Raw genomic sequence first — 24194 nt, forward strand, 5'->3', positions numbered from 1 at the left:
GGACCTAGTACATAAAACATTGTGTTGCATACTTAATGACCCCACAGCACCTGAGTATTTTCACTTTATCTCACATTCAAGAACAATAAAACCAATGAGATTTTAACATATTATTACAAAACCAGAGAAAATAGATTTGTTTGACATTAAGTAGGGCTACCTACAGGCAGCTAATTTACAGGTGTTTAAAAACCTGGACATCCAGATATATATGTACCTTACAACACCATATATCTGCTTTGGTGTATGCCCAGATAGCATACACAAAATTATGTTTAAAAACATAATTTTAAAATGTAAATGAAGTTAGAATTGTGTTCTTCAGACTTTCCAGGATTCAAGTCCAGTTACAGAATTACATCTTAATTATTACATCCAACTTCATTCTTCTCAATATGCGTACATCAGGTTTGTAGGAATACAATTAATTATTGGTGTTCATAATTACTGTGCTTCAACTACAAAATGCTTCCCACAACTCTGAAGTCACTGAAATCCTTATAACTCAAAGCCAGCTTCAAGTAAGTAATAAAAAATAGAAGCAAACAAAAAATAAATTCCACAATTCTTAGTATCAAATTCTCAAAATCAAATTTTCACTCCCTTTCAAGAAAAAAATAACCCAGAAAAAAAAACAAATATTACTGGTGAGTCATTAGATACAGATATTTAAGACAGCTCAAACAAAACTTAGATCAGCACAATTTCTTACTTATGTATCTAGAAAATTATGCTCCACCATGTTGCTTGGACTTTTACTTAATTTCATTCTGTTAGTAAAAAGACTTAATCACACAGAATAAACCTAAACAGTTTTCTATCTTGGGAAGATTTTCCTGTGTTTGAGCACAGCTTTGAAGAATCAAGTAAGCTAACATCACACTGATTATCACTGATGAGCCACAGCAAAGCAAAGCAAATTGAGGTCATCAGCCCGTCAGCAATGTGACAGTCTTGAAACGTGTACCATAGGATTTGCAACCCAGACCATTTAACCCTAAAAATGTTCAGCTTCTGTATTACACTTTAATCTTGTAGGCTATTTTCACAGATTGCCAATGACTTATTTCCACTTTAAATACTCACAAGTTTTGCAAAACCCTCATTTTCTCATACAAATTGGGAATTTACATGCTAAAAATAGTGATTTTTCCCCTTTTAAGGAGCTAGAAGCAATGGAAGTTATGATCAAACACTTTTTTCTAATTAGAACAATAAATCAAGGTAACAAGAAAAAGCTACATCTGTTGAGTAACAAATAAAGGTATTACTCCCTCACCATACGTACAATTAAAAAACAGATTTTTATAATATTTGCTAATTAGAAAGTTAACAAATGTACCTCAGGTAACACTGTCATACAACATCATTACCCATCCTCTTTAAATATTTGTCTCTTACAGCAGAATCACATTCTTTCTTAAGACAGCATAACACTACCATTATAACTATTGAAATTACTATTTTTTTAATTCCGTTTAAGAGGTTAACACCTTTTTTGACCTACTGTATTTATGATTTTACCCCTATTGATTCTAGCTATGCTCCCACCTAAGTGTGCTACAAAAGAAACTATAAATGTTTGCTGAAAACAAAACTGGAATATTGACTTGTTGCACAGTGTTTATTGCAGAAACAAAACAGCCATGGGCATTTTTAATACTCATATATTGTAAGGTTACAAAAAAAACTCCTCAAAGCTCAGGAGCCATTTTCTTAAACCTACACAGGAATCAATTTCACAACTACGCACGGAATTTTTAAAAGACATTGAAGGTACTGCACACAATCCTTTTCCTAGCCTACACAGACAGGGCCTAAGCAGCATTATCATTACAGAATGAGACAAGATAAAAAAGAGAAAACCAACCCAAAACTCAAAAACTGTTGTTTGAAAGTCAAGTTTTATTATTCAAAAGGTACAAGTAAAGGCCAAGGATGTTTTATTTGTCTTATTTCACGAATAGGAGAAGGTGTCAGGAGAATTCTGTGTCTACATTTCACATATATGTCAGGTGAATGTACTTGCAAGGGATAGGCTTTGGGGCTAGGTAAGATGCTTAACAAGCCTAAATTAAAATTCAAATATAGCTATGTGACACCTAGCTATAGGTATTAAGTTAAGGCTTTAAAAGCCCCCACTAACTTGCTAAAATGGTGAAACATCGCCAATTCAAATGAAGGCACTGTTAGGAAAAAGGAATTGCTGCAAGGCCTACCTACAAATGAGACAGGACTCCCCCTACGTGAAGCTGCAACTAACCAGTGTCCTCACACAGAATGGCATAGCAGTACACATCTTCCAGCCAGTATGTCACCTTGGGAGCCTGTTACAGCTCTTTTCATGTCTGCCTCTGAAACTGGTGCCTCAGTGATCTTGATGCCCAGTGGAGAGTTACCTGCATGAAAAAATACAAAAGGGAAAACTGATGAGGTAGGTGCCCTCTTTCCCTCCCAGCTGCCCAGTAAAAATCAGATGATGTGTCCATGCAGGAAGATTTTGTTTCAACTTAAGAACAGTCATGTTTCTTGAACTTCAGAACTTCTTGAATGTTTCAGAAAAAAAACTTACAACACCCAAACCAGCTTTCAATTAACCATTCTTGCACTCAGCAACCTGTAAGAGATAGATTTACTCCTTCCTCACAGTTTCATAGAGATTTACATCTTTTTGTTTCAACTATAGTCTAGTGGAATAGTACCCCTGTAAATCTCTACACAGGCATGCAGAAGAGACAATGGCTAATAAGTCAACTTGATGTCATGTTCTGTATTTCCCGCCAGCAGCACCAAACAGGTTTAGGAATCACAAAATAAGTTTGGTTGCAAGGGACCACCATGGGTCGTCTGGGCTATCCTCCCTGCAGGGTCATCCCAGAGCACACAGAACAGAACTGCATCCAGATGGTTGTTGAATATTTCCAGAGAGGGAGACTTCACAACCTCTCTGGGCAAGAAGTGCTATTCTGCAAGATAAGAGGCCCCAAGAAGAGAAATGGACTTTGTTTAAAAAGTAGAACAAGACAGAACAAAGGTCCGGCAGGCCCAGCCCGGCCCGGCCCGGCCCGCCCCGGGTGCCGCTATAAACCGCCGCCCTACTCCGACCTCCCCGTTAGGTTTCCGGCCTGGCCAGTCTCGCACCGCGAGGGCCCCATCTGCCTCTGCTCCTGCTGCACTCCGGCTGCTCTGCCTCGCCATGGCCGCTTCCTCCTCGGCGGCCGCGCTGCGCCCGGTCACTCACCTGATCTTTGACATGGACGGGCTGCTGCTGGGTGCGTAGCCTGAACCCCTCTCCCCTGCACGGCCAGGTCCCCGCTCCGCTCCGCCCCGCGGCGGTGGGTTCCACCGTGCCGCCGGGCCCGGCCCGCCCGCCCCGACTGCGAGGGGCCGTGGCTGGCGGCGGGCAGCCTCTTTCCCTTCCCTTTCCCCTCCCCTCCGCCTCCCGCGGTCGGAGCAGCCCAGGCTGTGGCTGCTCGTTCACGGCCTCGCTCCGGGCGAGCAGCCAGAACGCCCCGGGCAGCGCTGCTAAAACGAGAATGAAGGGATTAAAGCAACAGGAAACGAGTTAATTCCTTCTCCTGCTTCCGCTATTTGCTGCCTTTCGGGGGCAGATTTGGCCTTGAAGTAACAGACCAGGGGCTGAGCGTGAGCGGGGTACTCGCTCTGGCTGGCGGAGGGCTGAGCGAGGCTGGGGTGGCTGTGGGGAGAGCGGTGAGGGGCAGGCTGGGGCTGGCAGCCAGGGAAAGCGGGTAGGGAGCAGGACGGGCAGGCAGCCTGGGGCTCAGGGACCCCCGGGCTGTGCCCTGCCGAAGGCCGGGAGCAGCGCGGCTGGGAGAGCTGGACAGCGCTCGGCAGCGTGTAGGGCTACCTTCTCCAACTGATGAGCCTGGACAGCACTCTGATAGTTTTCCCTTAGCTTTGGTATCAGTAGACTTTCTGCTTTGCAGGGTTACTCTATAGCTTGATGCTTCCCGTGCTGCAGCTCGGTTAGATCTTGGTGTTTGAACAGTCGCTATAACTAGGACAGTTTTTAAGTCTGCTCTTAACTATTCACTGTATCAGGACCCTCTGGTGAGGAATAATGGGATATTTTGGCATGTGACTTAGTTATTGAAATAGTTATTGTGAGTTATCACATAGGAATAGGTGAATTCCTAAAAGGTGTGATCTGGAGGTGTGTGCCTTCTTTCTGCAAAACATGAATTGTTGCAGTTTCTAAGACTGCTCTGAAGTCTGTTGAATTACACTGTATTTCCAAGAAATGTGCACTTTTCCCTTCCTCAGGGCTGTAAGAGGTGAATGTGATCCACATTTACCTTCTAAAACAAAAATGACTGTGCTATGCAAAACAGTGATTGAGTTGCATTTAGATTTTAGCTGCATTTTCAACTTCATCACTGGAGTCTCAAATAGCCTGGGGATACTCACACACACATATATATATGTGTGTGTGTCTGTGTGTGTGTAATCCTATTATCTAGAACCAACTATTTTAATTTTGTTTTTAGAAGTTTCAGGAAAGCTTTTTTTAGTTACTACTGCTCTTTGTCAGAAGCTGGAAATCTCCTTCACACAGACAATAGTCACCTTAACAGGACAGTATTGGTAATGATACATGTATGTGATTTCTTCTATTTTAAAAAGTTACACATAAAGTATGTATTGTATTTCAGAAATCTTTCAGCTTCAAGGAAATAGACTGAAAATACTCTTCAAGTATCTTCCAGTACTAAGTAGTAAAAGTGACACTACCTTGGTGATTTTCATTATATGCACTTCATTTCAGAGGACTTCAGTATGTTTCAGCCTCTGAATTCTATGAAACGTTTAACATTCTTGGTGAGCCTGTTTGTTTCATGATGAGCAGTGACCCTTGGGAGGCAAAAAGGCAGGCAGGAGACTGCTTGGACTTTCCCAAGGTTTCTAAATGTTTCAAGAAATTTGGAATAATTTGGAGGAAAGAGTTATAAAAGGCATACGCAAATTAGATTCCCTCTCCCCAACGTGCCTACTGTAAATATTCTGAATGAGACAAATGTTCATATTGATGTTAACCTACATAAGAACCCGTAATTTTCTTATGAATTTTTTAATGTGCCACATAATGTTCATTGGAGGTGATAAAATGATTAACATACGTATTTCAAGAAGCTACAGAAATGGCCCAAATGTACTTCCTTTCAAAGAGTACAAACAAGAGTTTTGGTATTGAATATCTATTATTGCTAACTTTTTTGAGTGGTTGGGTGATTGCATAGTTTAGAATAAAAACTTAGAAATTTGATTGCAATTTTTAGAATCTGAAGCTTCAGGTTTTGCAAAACTTTTTCTGAATAAAGTAGTGTCCGCAAATGTACATGACTATTTTTAGATGTTTTCACCTAAACCCTACTGATTTTATAGAACAAATATAAATTGATCTATAAATGAGAAAAATTGAGCATTAAATTCATCAGATGTAACATGCCATGAACTTGCTTTCTGTAATTGACATACTTGCTTCTGATTAAGGAAGATAATCTTTCTATCTTCTGATAGAAAGATTTCCAAAATCTTTGTGCGTATAAAGTCCTTAAATGAGGTCGGAGGCGTTCACAAGGTTCTTGACTTTGGAAACAATCCAAGTGTTACCCTATAAAACCTGCAGCCTATACTTTACTGCGAATCCTTGTCTGTGTGGAAGTGTTGCTAAGTCTGATCAACTGATATTTTATCTTCCCCCTCCCTCTAACATAATTGAGGCTGATTAAGTTGTCCTTGAGTTGCACCTTGATGTATCAGCTTACTTTCAACGCAGAAGTTACTGCCTCTGAGCTGCCTGTGGAAGTCCTTCAACCCTTTCATTCAGAGTCCTTCTGTATCATTGTTTCAAAGGTTATCTAACACCAGGTTTTTTTTGCATTTCTAATCAATGCAATCTACTCTTCCTTTTTTTTTTTTATTATCTAATCTTTCCCTTTGAGCTCTTGGATGGAATCTTAGGGGTGATCACGCACTGTTCACTCGTCTGTCAGCCTCCTTTTTCTGCATTTCTAATCAATGCAATCTACCCTTCCTTTTTTTTATTGCCTAATCTTTCCCTTTGAGCTCTTGGATCAAATCTTAGGGGTGATCACGCGCTGTTCACCCGTCTGTCAGCTTCCAGCAGGCTCCTCTCCATAGGGGTCTGTCGTGTGATGCCTCCTCCCAAGGTCAGGTCAGCTCTGTGCTGCCATGTGCTTCTGCAGGTGCGTGCCACAGACTGCAGCTCAACTCCACCCATCTCTTCCCAAAGCATAAGGATCATTGAGTCCAGCTCCTTGCAGGACTTCTGAAAACTAGAACAGAGGACTAAGAGCCTTGTCCAAATGCTCCTTGAACTCTTGACAGCCTTGGTGCCATGATGACTGCTTGGGGAAGCCGGTTCAGTGACTGATCATCCTCTCATGCAGCTTCATTAATTATCATAGTTGCTTAGTGGTGCACTGTGTAGTAGAAACCAGAGGAAAAGGAATAACTACATCTTAATTTTTGTTGTACTGCTGTACTTTCTCAAAAAAACCACCCGAAACAACAACAAAAAAAACCACAACAATACCTCCCAGCACTTCAATTAAGGCATTACATTTCTTAAGTTAAATTTCTATTTGATTTCCCACAAGTAATTACATTAAATGCTCAGAATTGTAGATTGCTTTCTCTTGAAACATAGTAACCTGTTCCTACAGAAGACTACTGTTCTAACTGCTAGTGTGTGGTCTAGTTAAAAATGTTAAACTATTTTAAATATTAATTAAATAATTAATTAATTATACTAATAAATTAATTTAATATAATTAATTAAATATTTAATAACATTAAAAATATTAAACCTAGTTATGCACTTATCCAACACATAGTACGGGGTTAACAGATACTAAGAATAACAACAACAGAAACTTGAGATATTTGATTCCTAAATAAATTCTGTTGTTACAGATGTACAGTTTGGATCTTGACATTTTAGCATATTGTAGAACATAAAAAATCAATGCTAAAGATAGAGAAGGAAAAATCTATTTAACTTGTGCAAAATATAAAACTAGAGTAATGCCCCCCAGGATCTATCATATAAACTTACTGCATAGGTTTCTTTTTAAACGATGACAAGTAGTTTTCTTATATAATTGTAGCCAATAGCTACCCTACTACTAAAACATAAATAGGATTGAATGTTGCCTTTGATGATCTGTGCTTAAACTTGGGCTGAAAACATTTAAAATTCTCTACAAGCTACATGTGTAATGTGAAAAACACGTTCACTCTCTTGTAAAAATTAAAAAGTTTATTAAAGGACGATAGGAGATAAGGACCATAAAGCAAAGGTTATTATGGCCAGGTGCATCTTGGCACTCATATAAGAAAGTCACCTTCGGGGATACCCCTTAAATACCTTTTCCCTTACATCAGCTTGTTGCATGTTCATAGACCCCTATGCATATCCATAAACTAGTTGACATTTTCCAGGAACTATTTTACATGGCTTCTCCTTGGGTCTGCCTTTTTAGAGCATGTATTTTTCATGGCTGTGGTTCTGGCTCCTTTATCACTTCTAGTTTGGGCCTTGGTCCATACTTTCTTCAAATGGTGAGTGCTGATAGTTGGCATATCTGTAGCAGGTGTCCTTATCCTGTGTTCATTGGATGTTATCCCATCCAAGCAGGCATTTTAACACAAACAGCTATTTCACTACTATGTCTAAGCTTAATTAACAACAGAAATACAAACTATATCTTTATAAAAAAGTTGCTTTAATACCACACATATAAAACCTATTATAATATTTGCAAAAAGCCAATATTATAATATGTATCAATAACATGTAATACTAACCTTTCCCAACTGACAAATGAACTTAGGAAAATGGCTGCAAAGATAAGATATTTCTTAGCGTTGTGCTTAAAGCTGAACTAGAGCTAAACTAATGTGCAAAGACCATGACACTTTAGTATAGGAAGTTTAGTCATGTGTTTATTTTTGTTTAAATTTCTTCTAGGAGTAGGGCTTGTTTTATGTAAATTATTATTCTTGTCAGTGCCCCTTAGTGTTGGAAAAGAGTATCATTATGTGAGATAAATCAGTGTGTTCAAATATGAGAGATGGTTCCTAGAGCAGCTTAGTTTTACAAGATACCTTCACCATAACTCAAAGTCATGTTCAACTGCACAGGCACAGGTATGCCAGCTTGTGACCATTTCCAGAGGGATGAAAACTAGTAAAGGCAATTGGGATCAGAAGTTGCTGTTTTTATAGCCACTGTCTCCTTTGTGTGAAGACCTCTGTGTTTTGTGCCACTTCTAAGACACTTCTGCATGGCTGGCCAGACAGGTCATCTCTGGTCTAAAATATAGAAGAAATTAGCTTGCAGTTGTATTTGTTGTAGTGTTGTGAGATTCACAAGAATTTCAGCATATTTTCTTTCTCCCCATTGTTACCTACTCATCGTCAAAAGGTCAGAAGTCAAAAATGTACTCTTACTTTCATTTTATTGCACGTTGCCTAGGAGATGGCTGTTACAAGAAAACTGATGAGAGTTCCATGCTGGAGTTTGCTTATGTGCATGCTGTCTCTTATTTAAAACAGCTTCCTATTTTTTGTGCATCCAAGCAAATAACACCAATTCCATTAAACATCAGTCCTCTCTAGATTGGTCTATGTTATGCCTTAAGTGCAGGAATTAATCTTCTTAGGCTATAACCTGGCAATCTTTGTAAGCCTATTTTCTGCTTCTGTGTAGTGGAAACTTACTTTCTTGTCATTCTCACTTTCCATCTGATTTTGGGAACAAAGAGGGAAGGGAAAATACTCTCTTGCCCCTGTGTTCAGTATTTGAAATTTGTTGCAAAACTAAAGAGATTAAGGATATTATTGGATTAGAATACCCTATAGATGCTTCATGAGCAAAACTTGGACTAAAGTAAAATAGCTCCTCATTGAGAATTAACTAACCATAAATACAGTAAATAAGATTTGTCATATGCTTGAAAGCTAACATTTTAATTTAACAGCAAGAAAAATTTTGGCAAGAACATAACAAACATACTAACCCAGAGCCTGACTTCTGTTATTCCCTTGATTGATTTGTGAATTGCCTATCCACATGGTTGCTTGTTGTTTGTGGTTAGAATAATCCAGAATCAGAGTAATTTCAGCATTCAGCAGGGGGTTTTTTTTGTGAGTTTTGGTTTTGATTTCTGTAGTGGCTACCACATTTCAAAATTCCATGGGCAGCATTAACAATGATTTTTTTTTTCCTTGAGAAATTAACCAAGGAATGCTCCCAAGCTGAAAGATCCATGATTTGATTTTAGTGTTGTACAGGAATTACACACAAATGCAGTGTATTTTTGGCACTTATTTATGAGTTGCCCCAGACCCAAAACATTTGGTTATAAAGTAAGGAAAAAAAAAACCAGAGAAATCACATGCCAAACAGTTAATCCGTAGAGTTTTCCAATTTCCCATGTGGCTTTTGTCTTCTGACTGTTACACACTTGCAATTGCATAGAGAGCCTGTAGTAAGTGGAGAGGTATGTTTTGAAAATGCTGGGAATGTAGAGGTTCTGTTTAGTGATTTTAGAGGTGCATACAGCAGTTAGACCATTTATAAAAATTAGTCTCTTCCTATACCTAAAAGAGGATTTTCAAATCTGTTTGTAGATGATAAGGATTTGTTGCATACGTAAACTGGCATGTTTATAAAGTTCCAATTATTTTGCTTTGAATGTAAATAATAAGGTGTCATAAATGGAATAGAATTTCACACAAAGAAAAGGCTCATAGAATTTTCCATTATAATAACACAATTTCTAGCTGCTGTATTCCAATTTTCTTCATACTTAAGAAGAAAAACAGCATTAACATCCCTGGTTTTATTATTCTACATACTGGCAATAGTTACACTCTGTACCATCTTGGACCCAGTTCTGCAGCTCTTGTTCTGAGTAGCTGTAATTCATTCATGTAGCCTTGTTGTGAGTTGCCTAATTGAGCTCTTGAGAGTGGAATTTTTCAGAACATCTTAATTTGGGCAGGGCAGTTTCTGATCTCTGAATTCTGCTGGTGTATTATCTCTGAGACACAATCCTGCTCTTGAATACTGGCATTTACACTTCTAATGGAGGAAGAGGAAGGGTGATTGTGGTTGCTATTATTTTTAACTTTTTTTCTTTTTTTATTGGCAACAGACCTTAATGGAGATAATTTTCACACTATGACTATTGCTCTTTTTAAGACCAGGAACTATATTAACTAAAAATACAGAAGCAATTAAGCCAAATATCTTCTCCTCTCAAACTCTATTGCATTCATTATGGACATCTCTGGCATGAAGTAGATACTGCTAATGATTGTTGCTGCTCCTCTTATGTGTTTATGTACATCTTTGTATCGATACTAATTTCTTTCACAAGACTACTGAGAATTATATAACCAAAAATTTTTTGTGGCTTAAAATGGTTCTCTCAGAGGCTCCTGACCTTGACTTATCCCTTTTTGTCCCCTTTGATAATAATAAGAAGAAAATCATTGTTCTGACTTAAGGTTTGTTGAGGTAGTGCTAACCTTCATCGAGATTTTTTTTGGTACTTAGGGGAAAACCATCCTCTATTTTTAATCACTGGTTTTTGCTTCAATAACTGGTGAAGAATGTATCTTTTGTGGCTCTGTTTTTTTTTGATGGCTGAAAACTTTTTTGAACTTTCTTTTTTAATCAGTATTTTGTTTCTTGAAGGGTTGCATACCTGTTGACAGTGTCAATTGTTGCTGTCTCCATTTATGTTTTCTGTTCTTGTGCAGCTTTTAATAATATTTTTATTTTTCTTATAATGAATACTATATTCAGTAGTAGTTTGGTAGTATATATGATGCTGCATTTTGGAAAAACTTTCATCTAAGCATACATTGCTCTTTCTCATGTACTTTTCCAGGCTATTGTTATATATAATAGCTGGTTTCTTGTTAAAATGTATTCTTACTTTACTTCCTCTCTCTCTTTAAAGAAAGAGGAAGAAAAGTATGACATATGACATGTGACATATTTTTGTAAAAGTCATCAAATAAGTACTAATAGACTGTGTCTCATGAAGCAAGTTTATTTCTAGCTCTTGAATGATTTCATTTGGGCACAGTGGGAAGAGATAGGATAGAACTCAGTTACCGGCTGTGGCGCATCCCCGCAGAATGCCATGGGGCAACAAAGGAGCCCAGGGGGGCACAAAGGAACCCAGGGGGGCAGAGAGGAGCACAGGGGGGCACAGAGAGGCTGTCTCCACCTGACCTTGGGGGAGGAGGTGCCACACAGCAGAGCCCTACAGAGAGGAGCCTGGCAGAAGCTGACAGGTGAACTGCACATGATCACTCCATAGAAGGACATTTAGAAAGTGTTGCTGATGTGGCAACATGGGATAAGTCACCTATCCCATGTTGCCACATCGTGGTAGTGAGAATTACCATGTAAGGGAATGCTGTGCCTTGAAAAAGTGTATAAAACCAGCTCATTTTCTTGAATAAAGGATTCAGATTCCCTCCCAGTCTGAGTCCATGCTTCAGTCATTGCAGGGCACCACTTATGGGTTAGCATTACAAACATTGCTTTTTTCTCTGCTGCTTGTTTTTGGATTGCCTCTGCCTGTGTGTGGTTCTTTTGGATAAATTTCACATGCAGTTTGCCTCAGGGTAATGCAAGGCATTTAAGAGGAAAGCCCACTTTACTTAGTATTTGTCAGTCCAGTCTTTCTGTCTAACATCTCTGTGAATGTGCTCATGACCTTTGTCATTATATAATATGGGCAGTGTTAGAGTGTCTCATTCTTCCAGCTCATTAATGTGTGCTCTCTGACCTGCTGTAATAGGGCCCCGTGTCACCTTTGCTCTCCACAGGACGGGCTCGTGCTCGCCCTTTGCAGCAGCCCTGTGCTCGCACGTGCTGCGCTCGCTGGCTTTGCTGCCAGCCTGCTCAGCCCTGGGCATGGACTGGCAGCTGTGCATAGATAGGAGTTCACTCAGGCTCTCTTCTCACAGTACCAGTGCCACTGTATACATAAAATAGCCTGTTTATGTCAGGGCATCTTTTGAAACATTGTGTCTTCAAAATTATCTTCTGCTTTAATTGCTCCATTTGTGTGCAATGTAAGCTTAAACAGAGTACCTATTCAAACTAATAGAATATACCTTTATTTGATTACTGACCAGTAATAAGTGGGATTATATTTTATGGATTGGGATGTTTTATGAGTTTTGACACTGGTACTGGTCATTTGGGAACATTTCTAAGCAAGAGGAAAAAAATTGTACTAGTACTAGAAGAATGAAGTAAAAGATGATGTGTGTTTAATGAAAAAAAAATAGGATTATAGTGTATCAAAAGGTTTGAAGTACGAGAAATTAATGGCTTAAGGTGGAGCATGAGTATACTGAGACATATTTCTTTTGAATAAATTGTTCTATGGTAAAGATATTTTTCTTTGCTTGTTTTGTAATTTACATATAGGAACCTCCTTTGACCTGTCTCTCCAGGGAAGAAGAGTATACTCATGCATGCCTGTAAAGTGACATAACCTTGGATACAGTCAGTGTTCTGCTACAAGATCATTATTACAAAAAATTGCACCATGTAAAATGGTGGATCTTTTCATGCTAGGACTGAGTCTTCTCTATAGCATTATATTATTACTGGACTAACAAAGTGTTCTTTGCTTTATGGCTCAGGGGAGATGGAGCCATAAAGAGCTTATCACAATGTAATAAATTTCTAGTCTTTAAAAATTAAAAACAGTGTTTCATGGGGAACATGTCTCAGGAAAATGAAAGTATTTGGGCCACTAAGGTATTGTAGTCTATCTAATTGCTATTCTGCTGCCTAATAACTTTCACTGTTATTATTGTTGTAGATCATATTTTTATTATATTTACCCTTTTACCATTTTTAATTTAAATATTTTCGTTTTTCATGGATGAAGGTATCTAGGAGTAAAGAGCAAGAAGTAGTGTTGCTGTTCTGGTTTTGTGTGTTCTAAAATGTCAAATGTTTTATGTGTCAGTTTATTGCAAATTCTAGAGTATTGCAAAATTTAATTTCTTGGAATGTTTGATTCAGAGTTCATTTTGCATAGTTTACTGTTTATCATGGCTTTGTCTTTTCCAAAATAGAAATGAACTATTCCCCTTTATTTTGCAACTTGTTTTAAAGAGTAATTAGTGAGTATATGGATTTAACAGTAACAAGATAAAATTTTAAGTTGTTAGGTTACAAAAAAAACCCTGAGATTTGATCTGATTTTCCTAGAAATTATTCTCACTACCATCTTGAAATTCTCATTTTATCTGAGTCATCTTGACTTGGCAGCTGATTTGATAGTGCATATAAATAACTTTTCCCAAATCCCCTATTCTTTTTGCCATTCTTTTTCTTAGAGGAGAGCATCATATAAGTACATAATTCAGAAAGATTGTGTTATGACTGGTTACAAAGTGCCCAATACCTAGGTGATGTAGGATATCAAATGTGTAATATGGAGTACCTTACAGGTACTGGACTTTCCATGGGTAAAAGTAAAGGAATTGGTTACAATGTGCTGTAGTTTATATAACAGTAGCTACTCCCTTCCTTCAATCCATAAAGAAGTGGCATTGATAATGTAAGCCCAGAAGCGTAAATCATATATTCAAAAAAATAATTTACAATTATCTATGATTACAGCTATTGTATAACTGTACTTAATGGCAGTCTAATTATGGAAAATGTATTACCCACTTTAATTGTCTATAGTGGAGCCTTGGAAACAATTGCAGACTACCAAAGAAATTATTTTTTCACAGAATAATGATGATGATGATGCAATTTAATTGCTTTACTACTGACAGTGTAAATGCTTCCTATTTCCAGTTCAAGAGCTACTTAAGCTCCTCTGTGAGTCCAGTGTAGGGAGTTAAAATCTCAAGAGATATGCTAGGTTTTCTGTAATTAATAATTAGGATAGAGAGTAGTGAGAAGAAAAAGTCCCTCTCCTAAAGAAAACAGCTTTTTTTTTTTTTTTTGTGTAATTTCAATTTTATTTGTTAGTGGAAAAAAATTTAAGTTGTATAGAATACGAGTTCATAACAGAAATTATGAGAGCCCTGTAGCAATACCACCATGGTCTGTGTCAACCTAACACAAGGACAAAATCTCCAATCTCTTTGCTTATGACAAGGTCAATGACTAAAGCCACCCTTTGTATTAGAAGGTGTAGACAGTAGCTGTAGTCAGCAGTGTGTGGTTCTCTTTTCTCTGATTGCAATGTTCTATACAATTGGATTCTCTTATTAATATTTAGATTTGCTTTTCAGAAAATAGAAGAAAAAAGGTATTTCTGCTTGTTGATTACCAGGTTTGCATTTTTGTGCAAAGTTTTTAATCTCTTTGAAAACTACTTCCCAGAGGTTGTTAGGAAGATGTGGCCTAGAGTGTGTGCAGGTCTTGCAGAAAAGAAAGGTCTTTGGGTGACCAGCTGTGAACTTGCACACCTCATAGTTATTTATTCCTTACATTTAGAAAACATGTAAGTTACCCTGTTTAACTGGTTATGCAGCTCTAACTATATGCCTAGGATGTATTCTAACAGTTTAAAAACATAATGGGTCAAAAAGTATAGGACTTTTAATCTAAAAGTCATTAGTTCAGTGGCTCAGTTGAATGTATTCAGCAAATAAATCAGACGCTTTTCCTTTTGCTGATTGTGGGAGGAAGGGTACTGGATTTTTTTCCTTCTTTGTTTTTCAGATAGAGTGAAGGAAGTTTAGGCTATTTTTGTAAATAAAGTAAACAAATCTCTTCTATCTGCTTATTGAGCATATAAATTACCAGCCTGTCTTTTGCAAGCAATGTTACAGTAAAACTAAGAACACCCCAGCGTAGTAACTCCTGTGTCAGGCTTATTAAATTTCAGCCACTGGAGAGTGAAGCTGTTTGTGTCTCAAGATGTAAACTTTGACCTCAGCTTGCAGAACTGAGGCAGAAGGAAAGAAAGATTGAGGGAAAGTGGAATGACTTCTAGTTCAATTCTCAGTATCTCTTTTTATTTTTATCACATTACTCATATGGAAGAATGAAATGATGGACTGAAATTTCTTGCACTCTTTGAGTCTCTGAACACATTTTTTCATTTAGTAGGATACACAGCAGTGTTTCTTGTAACTCTAAGCTGTCACACTCAAAAGAGAGTCATAAGGTAGTATTTCCATTATGCCCAGAACCACTCTCTAGCAAAAGAAGATTCAGCCTCTCCCCTTTGAGATACCTAAAAATATAACCCTAATAGCTACTGTCAGAGAATGTCCTTCCAGGTTTCCATTTCTCCTGTACTCCTCATGTGAATTGGGTTCACTGACATGTCAGTGAGATTCTCTCTCTGAACCTTTTTGTAATTACAGTATTCTTTCAGGATTGTACTGTATATAAGTTTTATGTCTTCTTATAAAACATCTCTGATACTGTTTTATTATTTTTCCCATTTTAAACAAGAGATGGTAGTATTTAGGTTAATGCATTTTGATGTTCAAAGACCTTATGCTTCTTTAAAGTTTTCATAATGTGCTAAAATAATACCAGGTCAGTTTGACTCAAGCATGGGAGTTAAGATTTCTTGATCATCTCCTCTTTGCCAAGAAAGGGACACTCTCAGAAAAGCTTCAAAAGCTGAAATATTTTACTTGAAAGCGAGCGCTGAATCCAGTACTTCAGCCTTTAGGTACCTGACATGTGCCAAACTTTTAAATGTTTTCTATGTCACTTCTACTACAATAAAATAATTGTGTGCAGTTGTTAAGATCTCATTATTGAGAGATGCCTCTATCCGAATTAAGGTGCAAGCAGGATCATACACCCAAATTAATAGTATGGATTTTGTTTAACAGTAAAATGTGAGGTAGAAAGATTAAAAAAAGAGAGGAGGGAGAGACAGACAGACCGACAGACAGATTAAGCAGAATATAGTCACCACCCATGGGTCCAGCAGCATCCCATTGGTCCTTCTTCACCCTGGGCTTCTTAGTGGTGAGGGTCCCGAAGTTGTTGAAAAATTTTCACTATTTATACATTTTAGCAAACAAAGGAATTGGTGTTCATTGGCTACATAGTTCTCTTACTCTATTGGTTAAATAATTCCCTTACTTCTAATGCTACTTAATCCTGTGCCCAGTCTTTCTGAGTTTTGAGTCAGGGGGTTTCTTGAGTCAGTGGGTTCTGATCTCCCCCTGCCAAATTTAGTCTGAGCTGATTTTAGCAGTGTTGCTCAGTTGGTTTTCCTTGTCCATAATCAGTGACATATTCTTGTCCCCCAGCTTTTTTTACCTCTTCTAGCTTGAGATAGCATTTAGACAACAGTACCACCTTTACCTTTTCTCAAGTTCCTGTCAGGTGGCTTAATTTACTGTCCAAGTCCCAGGAATCAATGCAGGTATATTTGGGGGAGACACCTTCAGTGGTTGCAGATGAGCGTTTGCTTCTTTACACAGTTTGCCACAATGGGCAAAGTCCTTCAGTGGTAACAATGTTTGAGGCAGGCAACCATAATTTTTAAATCCTTACAGCAGCATAGAGGTTGATGAAGATTTTTGCAGATGAATGTCCCTGGGGTGGTTTCAAACTGAGGTGATTTGAAATCCTTTCACAGGTATTTTGCATCAGATATTTAATTTTGAAATGTTTCTTCCATGTCTTACTTGAACTGTAGCTGATGCTATTTGCTATTGTTTTTCAGCCTTCCTAATCAATCTGCATCTGCCATATTAAGTAGAGATTTTCTATGATCGGAGGTAGAAATTTTGGGCAATAATTTTCATGACAGGAGGCTAACTTAAAGTATTCTGGTAAGGTTTTCCAGTTAATGAAAGTTAACTCAGTCTGGTTTTAGTTATATAATAACTAAATTAGTTGTAGTTCTATCTATAGAACTGTAGCTAGTATTAATATTAATAAATAACTAGTGTAGGTTCTATACTAGTATTACTATGTAGACTAAAACACGTAAGCAGAGAGGCTAAAGCTTTTTAGCAAAATTTCAGATACATACTGGGAGGAAAACTATGCAGCTCTTCAGCATCAGGACTGAGACTTAGTGTGTAAATACTCATGAAGAAAATGAATGCTGTTAAAAATCTGTTATTGTGTACTAAACTCTGTAAGTGGCAGTTTGTTGGGGAATATTGTTACAAAGACCTCGTACTGATAGAGTATGACTGCACTTGAGTGACTGGCCTAATTTCCTGTGAATAGACATTCTTTTTGCCATATGAGGTGTTCTCAGTGCCTCTGCATCTACCAGCCTGTGGTTCAGGTTCTGGAGTACAAATGGTGTTTTAGCACAGAAGCACAAAGGTGTTTTATGTTGGGTGGGGCTATGAGCAACCTAATCTAGTGGAAGGTCCCTGCCCCTGTCAGGGGGATTGGAATAGGTTGTATTTGAAGGGTCCTTTTCAATCCACTCCATTCTATGGTTTATGTACCTATCTCTCACTGGGTTCAATAGGGCTTAGTTAAAAGTTTCTATGGCCAAGTGTAAGTTTTGTTTCATCCTGAAATCTTAAGCAAGCTGATTATATTCTAAAGCAAATTGCACTCTTCCAGTATTTCTGTACTTTTACCAATGGGGTTGGGAAACAAAAAAAAACACCATTTTTGACAGTTGTAACTTTGGGTAGTCTTTCTCTGGGCTACAGGCTGTATTTGATCTAAGACTCAGTTACAACTTGCCTCTGGTTTACTGCTGAGTCTGGAGGCAGGACAACTGTTGCTGTTGCGTGAGGCCTTTGAGTACTCTGTGAAACTAGCCCTCTATTCTGATCCTCAGTCCCACATGGGAGGTGAGGGCTCTGGTCACGCATCTTCAGAGAAGCCTATGGCTCACCTGTGTGGAAGTTCCCTGTTATGTTGTGTTGGAAGTTCCTTTTATGGGTATCTATATTATTATAGGTTTGAATTTTCCTCTACAGGTTTCCAACAGTCATTGCAGCTCATAAAACATAATTTTCAGTTCACTGTATCATACTTGCCTCATGAATCTCAAAGGTCTGAATCTTTTTTATGTATTTTAGTTAGTTTAGTTACTATAGTTAGTATAAGAAGTGCCTGGTATACTATTAAATAATTATTGTGACCAGGTCTTCTGCAGTATTTCTGTCTCTTTGCTCCTGTATGTAGATAGTCTGTGGAGACCCTGAAGGGGCATTCCCTGGTCTGGGGAGACACAGGAAGCTTCCCTCAAAAAGCTGTTAGACCCCATTGGCCCTTCCCTTTGTTCCTATGTCTGTTCCTGTGTCCCTGAGCCACTCCCCCCCATTCCCTAATTGGCCCTCATGTTTGTACTGCCCTGAGACTAGGGTCAGCCCCCAGGCCCCTGGAGAGAGAAAGCTGCATCCACCTTGTGTGTCTGTCTGGGACTTGAACATCTCACTGTGTGGCTGAATGAATATCTGTGGATATTAGGCAAAGATCCTTTTTGCTTCCTTACCCTGGACTATGCTAGCAGCAATTCAGCTTGCTACAATAGTCAGCCATGATGAAATGTCCTTGCTCTTGGAAAACCAAGCCATTTGATGATGTTTGGTTTTCTGCTCTTGGTGTTATCTCTGCAGAGAAATCACTCCATCCACAGATTTACCTCAAAAATTTTAGGCACTCTTGAGTGGACAGAAGAAATTGTCTTTATTAATCTGTAGTTCTCTACGCTTTCTCTGTGGTAATGTTTGACACATTGCCACCATTAAATTTAGAACATTGTCCAAGGCCACAGTAGAAATGTAATGGTTTTTTTTTTTCCTATTGAAGTCACTCTGTCTTTTAAAATGTTTCCACTATTGAGGAAGCAATGATGTTTTGACAGTATTACAAAAAGTGATTTAGAAACATGTAGCACTGAAAGTCAAATATCTTGAATTTGCAGCTTGATCAAGTCTTTATATACATATATATGTATGTATATATAATCTCTTTGAGAATATATGCATATATTCTTAGAAAGATGAAACTGTTTTGAGAATAAGGAAATTGGTATTAGGAGAGACCTGTGATGTGCTGAAGAGAATTTTCCCTATGGCCTCATGTTATGTTTCTTTTTGAGGAAGGAATAAAGTTTCCTGACCGTTTTTCCCCTCTCACAACTTTTTTTTTTTTCCATTTCTGCTCTTTTAGGTTGTGGGTTAAACAGAACAGCTCTGGGATATCTGTTTAAGGAAGGTTATGTTCCCTATAGATAGCTCTTCCCAGAGAAAGTATGTGTTTGTATTTGGCTTTGTGTGGCAAGGTTTTGGTAGCAGAGGGATTGTGTGGAAGGGTGGGCTACAGGGGTGGCTTCTGTGAGAAGATGCCAGAAGCTTCCCTGATGTCCGACAGAGCCAATGCCAGCCAGATCCAAGAAAGACCTGCCTCTGGCCAAGGCTGAGCTCATTAGTGACAGTGAGAGCACTTCTGGGATAACAGATTTAAGAAGGTGAAGAACACCTGCTGAACAGCAGCAGCCAGGGCAGAAGAGATAGAATATGTGAGAGAAACAGGCCTGCAGGCATCGAGGTTGGTGAAGAAGGAGGGGGAGGACATGCTCCAGGTGCTGGAGGAGTCCTACTCCTGCAGAGGAAGGAGCAGCAGAGATGTGTGATGAACTGACCACAGCCCTTCTTCTCTTTCACCTGTGCTGCTGCAGGAGAGGAGGTAGAGAAGTTAGGACTAAAGCTAAGCCCAGGAAGATGGGATGGGTATAAAGGAAAGTTTTTTAAAATTTGGTGTTATTTTGTATTCCCCTGCTCAGTATAATTTCCCCAAATTGTGTCTGTTTAGCCTGTGATGGTAACTGGTGGGTCATCACTCCCTGCCCTCATCTCAACCCGTGAATCTTTTGTTATATTTTCGTTCCCTTGTCCAACTGATGAGGAGAATGACAGAGTAGCTTGGGACTTGGCTGAGTACCTGGCCCAACCAGGTACTTCTCTTAATTAAGAAGATACAATTAGTTATTCTTCTGCTGACTTTGATAACACAGTGACCCTTCTGGTTTCATCTACCTTGTGAGGGAGTGGTTTTACACAAGTTCCTTGGAGCATCTAAATTCAAAACAACTTCTTAAACCTTGTTTTGCATTCCTTTGGCTAGTGGACTGCTGCTCTGTGTTTTCAGCAACATCTTGAGAAGAGGAGGTACCCCCTTGGTGAAAGGCTAACTTCCTTGTGAATATGCTGTAAGCTGATAGGGTGTTCAGAGCTGCTAATTGCTTCTCTGGTTGAGAACATTGCTTGTATAAATTTCCATGGTATAGTAGCTCATATAATAATGATAGTGTAACTGTTGCCTGACTTGAGTTTCCCCATACACATTTTAAGAAGCTGTGTCTCTGTAAACTGTAGATTTCCACCCAACAGACAGGGTTTTGCAGGCATCATATCAACTGATGTTTGCATAGTTTAGTCTTTAATGGTTAAGAGCCTAAGAAAGCATATCAGGCAGTTTCTATGAATCAATAGCTTTTCTGTTTTTACATTTTTAGAATGTTTTGTATTAAGTCATGTATATTGCCTTTGTATTTCAACGTTTGATTCCCTCATGCTCTGGAATTGAAATACAGACTTTCTTTACATTTTCATGTGTTGTTTTGCATTGGTGCCAGAGTATTGTTTACAGCTCCACATCGAAAAAGTTTGCATGCTTTATTTGTGAACTATTTCTTTCACTTCACTGTGGCATTAAAAAAGAAGGATAAGGTGTATATATGAATACAAGATAGCATTAAGATATATCTGCTGTATTAATGTAAACCAAAAGCCTTCTGAATTTGTTCAGAAGTTTCTTCTTCTCCCCATAGAAGTACCATGTTTCTCTGCATATAAAATGAGAAATTGGCTTCCTCTGTAGCTGCCATTGAAAAATTCTCCTAGTAATATAAGCCCACAGGGGGAAATACGTGATACTCATTTGGGAACAGTTTCATACAGCTGCTGTTGTTTGAGAATCAAATTTACTTCCTTTTTAAACCTGTTAGCAGTAACTTGAATTCATGGTAGGATCTATCAGAGAAGGGCAAACAGACTGACAGCACTGAATTAGCCAGCAGCAACATGTTTCTCTGGACCTAGTAAAGTAATCACAATGCAACATGTTTGTCTACCTTGGAGTGTACTTATATTAAATTCAGGTACAAGGGAAAATAAGAAGTAAGTTTGCAAAAATTAAAGCTCCGGAACAGTCTTATACCTGCTCCTTACTAAAATGAATAATGGATATTTTCAGTGAGTTTTTCTAAGTGCTAATCAAAAATGTAATGGTATACAAATCATTACTCAGTTAAATTGGAAGCAGTAATTTTAATTTTCAGCAATTATTTTTTTTCCTGTATCTTTAGAAGTTATGGTTTATCAATCATGTAAAATGGTTTACTAAATAACTTGTTCTTTGTAAGTAGCTTATTATTTTGAAGTAGCCATTATTTGGTGCTTGATGTTTATTTTAATAGATACTTCACCTTCCTTTAACTTCCAGGGAGCAGTAAGATGAATTTAAATGGTACTGGTTATGAGAGTGGAAAGGTACAAGACATGAATATGACAGCAGCATTTCCCTTGGTTTGGTGGTCCAGACTGCCTTTAGGTTCAGCTTGCCTGGTTGGGTACATCGGCCTTGACATTTAGGCATGGCTCAAATGTGTCACTTGAGCATGTGTGAAACCAGTGCTTGTTTCCTCCTGTGGCAGTGAAGTGGGAATGTCTACGATGATAAATTTATATTTCATTTTTCTTCCTAAACAAGTTCATGGAAGGAATGGGGGAATACTACAGTAAAGAATGGAACATTCCTTTTCCTTGTGTACTTTCAATGCTAAGCATTTTGAAGCACATTCCTTTAATGAGCCCTTAAGTCAAGAGGCTCCAGGTTGATTTGTATTCATTGGCTAGTACTCATCCTGAGTTTCATTCTTTAAAGGACACTTTTGCCTGTAAAACACAGTTCTATACATACACCATTTAAAAGTAAATATATGAAAATAAATGCCTGTATGCTTTATATATACATATATATATATATATATATATATGTACAAGCATATAAATGGTTTATCTGTATACAAGTGTATATATGCACATAACATAATAGCATAAAAAATGTCAGGGTATGTTAGAAAAACAGCCTTAGGCCCTTAGGATGGATTGAAGGACTGAGTTTTGTTTTCTGAGCTAGTGCTCCAACAGTTAGGCTATTATGCAAAAGGTTATTTCTGTTGCCTGCCTTCCTCATCCCTACTTTTGCTGGACTGCTTTAAGTGATTTTGAGGTCAGCTGTAAAACTGCTGGTTTTTTTCTTCCTTTTAGCCATCATGGGTGACCATAGTCAGGCATTTTTAAACTAGCTTTCATAGTAATGGAAGTGTGAATGGAAGAATGTTGAGGGGGAAGTGAAAAACTGACCTTTTGACACAAACTGCAAGACAGTTGTCTGCTATAGATGGTTTATTTAGAAAAATGGGTTATTCAAACAAAGAACTCAAGACTAGTGATTAAGATGAGCTATAGTTAAAAGGAGGTTTCATGCCTACTTGATAAACTAGAGATTATTTTAGAACAACAATAACGTAATATTCAATTAGAAGATGTATAACCTTCTAAAAAAATAAGTTCTGTATTCATGAAGTCATAATTTTCTGCCTTAAACTGTCTTTATGTGTAAGTGATAAACATGAGGCTTACATACTGTTTTGATGTTTGCTGTACCCCCAGCCTGCACATCTAATTGTGACTCTGCAGTGATTCGAGCAGTTCATGCACTCCATATATTCACTGTGGTGTGTTTCCAAGTGACCTGCAGGTCTTCCTGAATACATGTCAGCATATTTTTGTGCCAGATCAGAAACTGAGTAATCCAGTGCCTCTGTCATTTTGGTCACTTTATTTGTATTTATTGTGGCTGGCTTTTACACACTCTAAACAACACCAGTGGAGCTGATTGTGCTTTTATGTTGAAGAAGGGTCACTATAAAAATGACTAGAAGATGATATGTGACTAGGGAATAAATATTACTCATTCCCAGTGAAATGTAGCAGGCAGATGGACAGTTCATTGTGCTGATAATGTGTACATAAAAGATATTTCAAGAGATGAGAGCTAAAGATAAAAAGATGCATTTACTCAAAATTGCATTTATGCATTTCCTCAAAATTGCAGGAGTTAAGAATTCTTACTTTTCCTTTCCACTATTAGAACAGGCCACTGCCACATATGTCCTGTTGTGTTCTCAGTTTGTATTCCTGATGGAGGTTAGCAGCTGGGGCTGGATTCACTTGCTGAAATGTGTGAGTGTGAAACACTTGGGATGCTGTAGGGCATCATCTGGCTGCTTATGCCATGAGGTGTGAGTTGTGCCCAAATTACCTTTTTAACATTAGATGTGTGTGGATGTCTTGGACATACCAGTGTAAATACCAGTAGGTGCTTGTAATTAGGCACTTGAGTTGAACTTCTAATTCTTCTTGCTTGTGTCATTTCACCAATGGGTTTTATTCATGTGTGGGAGCTAGATATAGTTTGTTTTGTATAGTAGGTTTATAGCAGTATGAAATTATACTTCACTGATATATTTAAACTCTGATCAATCCTTTGAACTGTGTGTGGTTTCTTTCTTGTTACAATGGTGAAAAACCTCGCCTGCCTTTTTTTTTTTTGAGATTGCTCCTTTCCAATAGGAATAAGAAATCTTGAAGGTATATCATTATTTAGTATTCGTGTAATGCTCTTTAATTATTAGGGAGACATATAGATCTTCCTTTGTCTTCAATCAAAAGAAACATGTCCTTATCTGTTAATCATGCATGTAGAAATTCAGCTTTATCAGCAGTGATCTTCTCAGATTCCAACTGGATTTTACACTGTATGTGTACATAATCTTTTCCCTCAGATTTCAGATTTGATTTGTGTGCTGTAGTGAAACATATCTATTTCGGCAAGTAAAAAAAATGCCAACATCCATGCTTTTGTCATCTACTCATGAAAATCAAAATAATTTTGATTTTTTTTAAGGAAAATAAATAAAATTTCATTCACAAGTCAGCTATGTAATTTTAAAAATGCAGGACACTATTAAAGTAGTATATTTAGCAATAAAGTTGAACCTTTCAGTTCAAATAGATTAACGTGTAATTATTGTTTATGTCCTTCACCTGGT

General features: G+C 38.0%; 2 protein-coding genes across 8 annotated transcripts in view; one reads left to right on the plus strand and one right to left on the minus strand.

Annotated features, from left to right (window-relative positions):
- Nucleotides 1-3379, minus strand: part of STS (steroid sulfatase) — a 107182-nt gene extending 103803 nt beyond the window's left edge. For 4 of the 6 annotated variants that reach the window (XM_077173300.1, XM_077173293.1, XM_077173290.1 and 1 more), the window contains exons 1-2: nt 3242-3379; nt 2220-2399 (exon numbers count right to left, since the gene is read on the minus strand). The gene's annotated coding sequence lies outside the window, so the exon portion shown is untranslated. The remainder of the gene's footprint in view (nt 1-2219; nt 2400-3241) is intronic. The other 2 variants (XM_077173299.1, XM_077173298.1) reach the window with 2 other exon arrangements.
- The window catches only part of PUDP (pseudouridine 5'-phosphatase), a 61829-nt gene continuing 40721 nt past the window's right edge, over nt 3087-24194 (plus strand). The window contains exon 1 of one of the 2 annotated variants that reach the window (XM_054651724.2): nt 3087-3272. In XM_054651724.2, coding sequence (XP_054507699.2) covers nt 3197-3272 — 76 coding nt within the window. In that variant the 5' untranslated portion in view covers nt 3087-3196. Of the gene's footprint in view, nt 3273-3451; nt 3565-24194 lie in introns of those variants that run through there. The other variant, XM_077173301.1, reaches the window with a different exon arrangement.

Source organism: Agelaius phoeniceus, chromosome 2 (assembly GCF_051311805.1).
Source record: "Agelaius phoeniceus isolate bAgePho1 chromosome 2, bAgePho1.hap1, whole genome shotgun sequence".
Lineage (NCBI taxonomy): Eukaryota > Metazoa > Chordata > Aves > Passeriformes > Icteridae > Agelaius > Agelaius phoeniceus.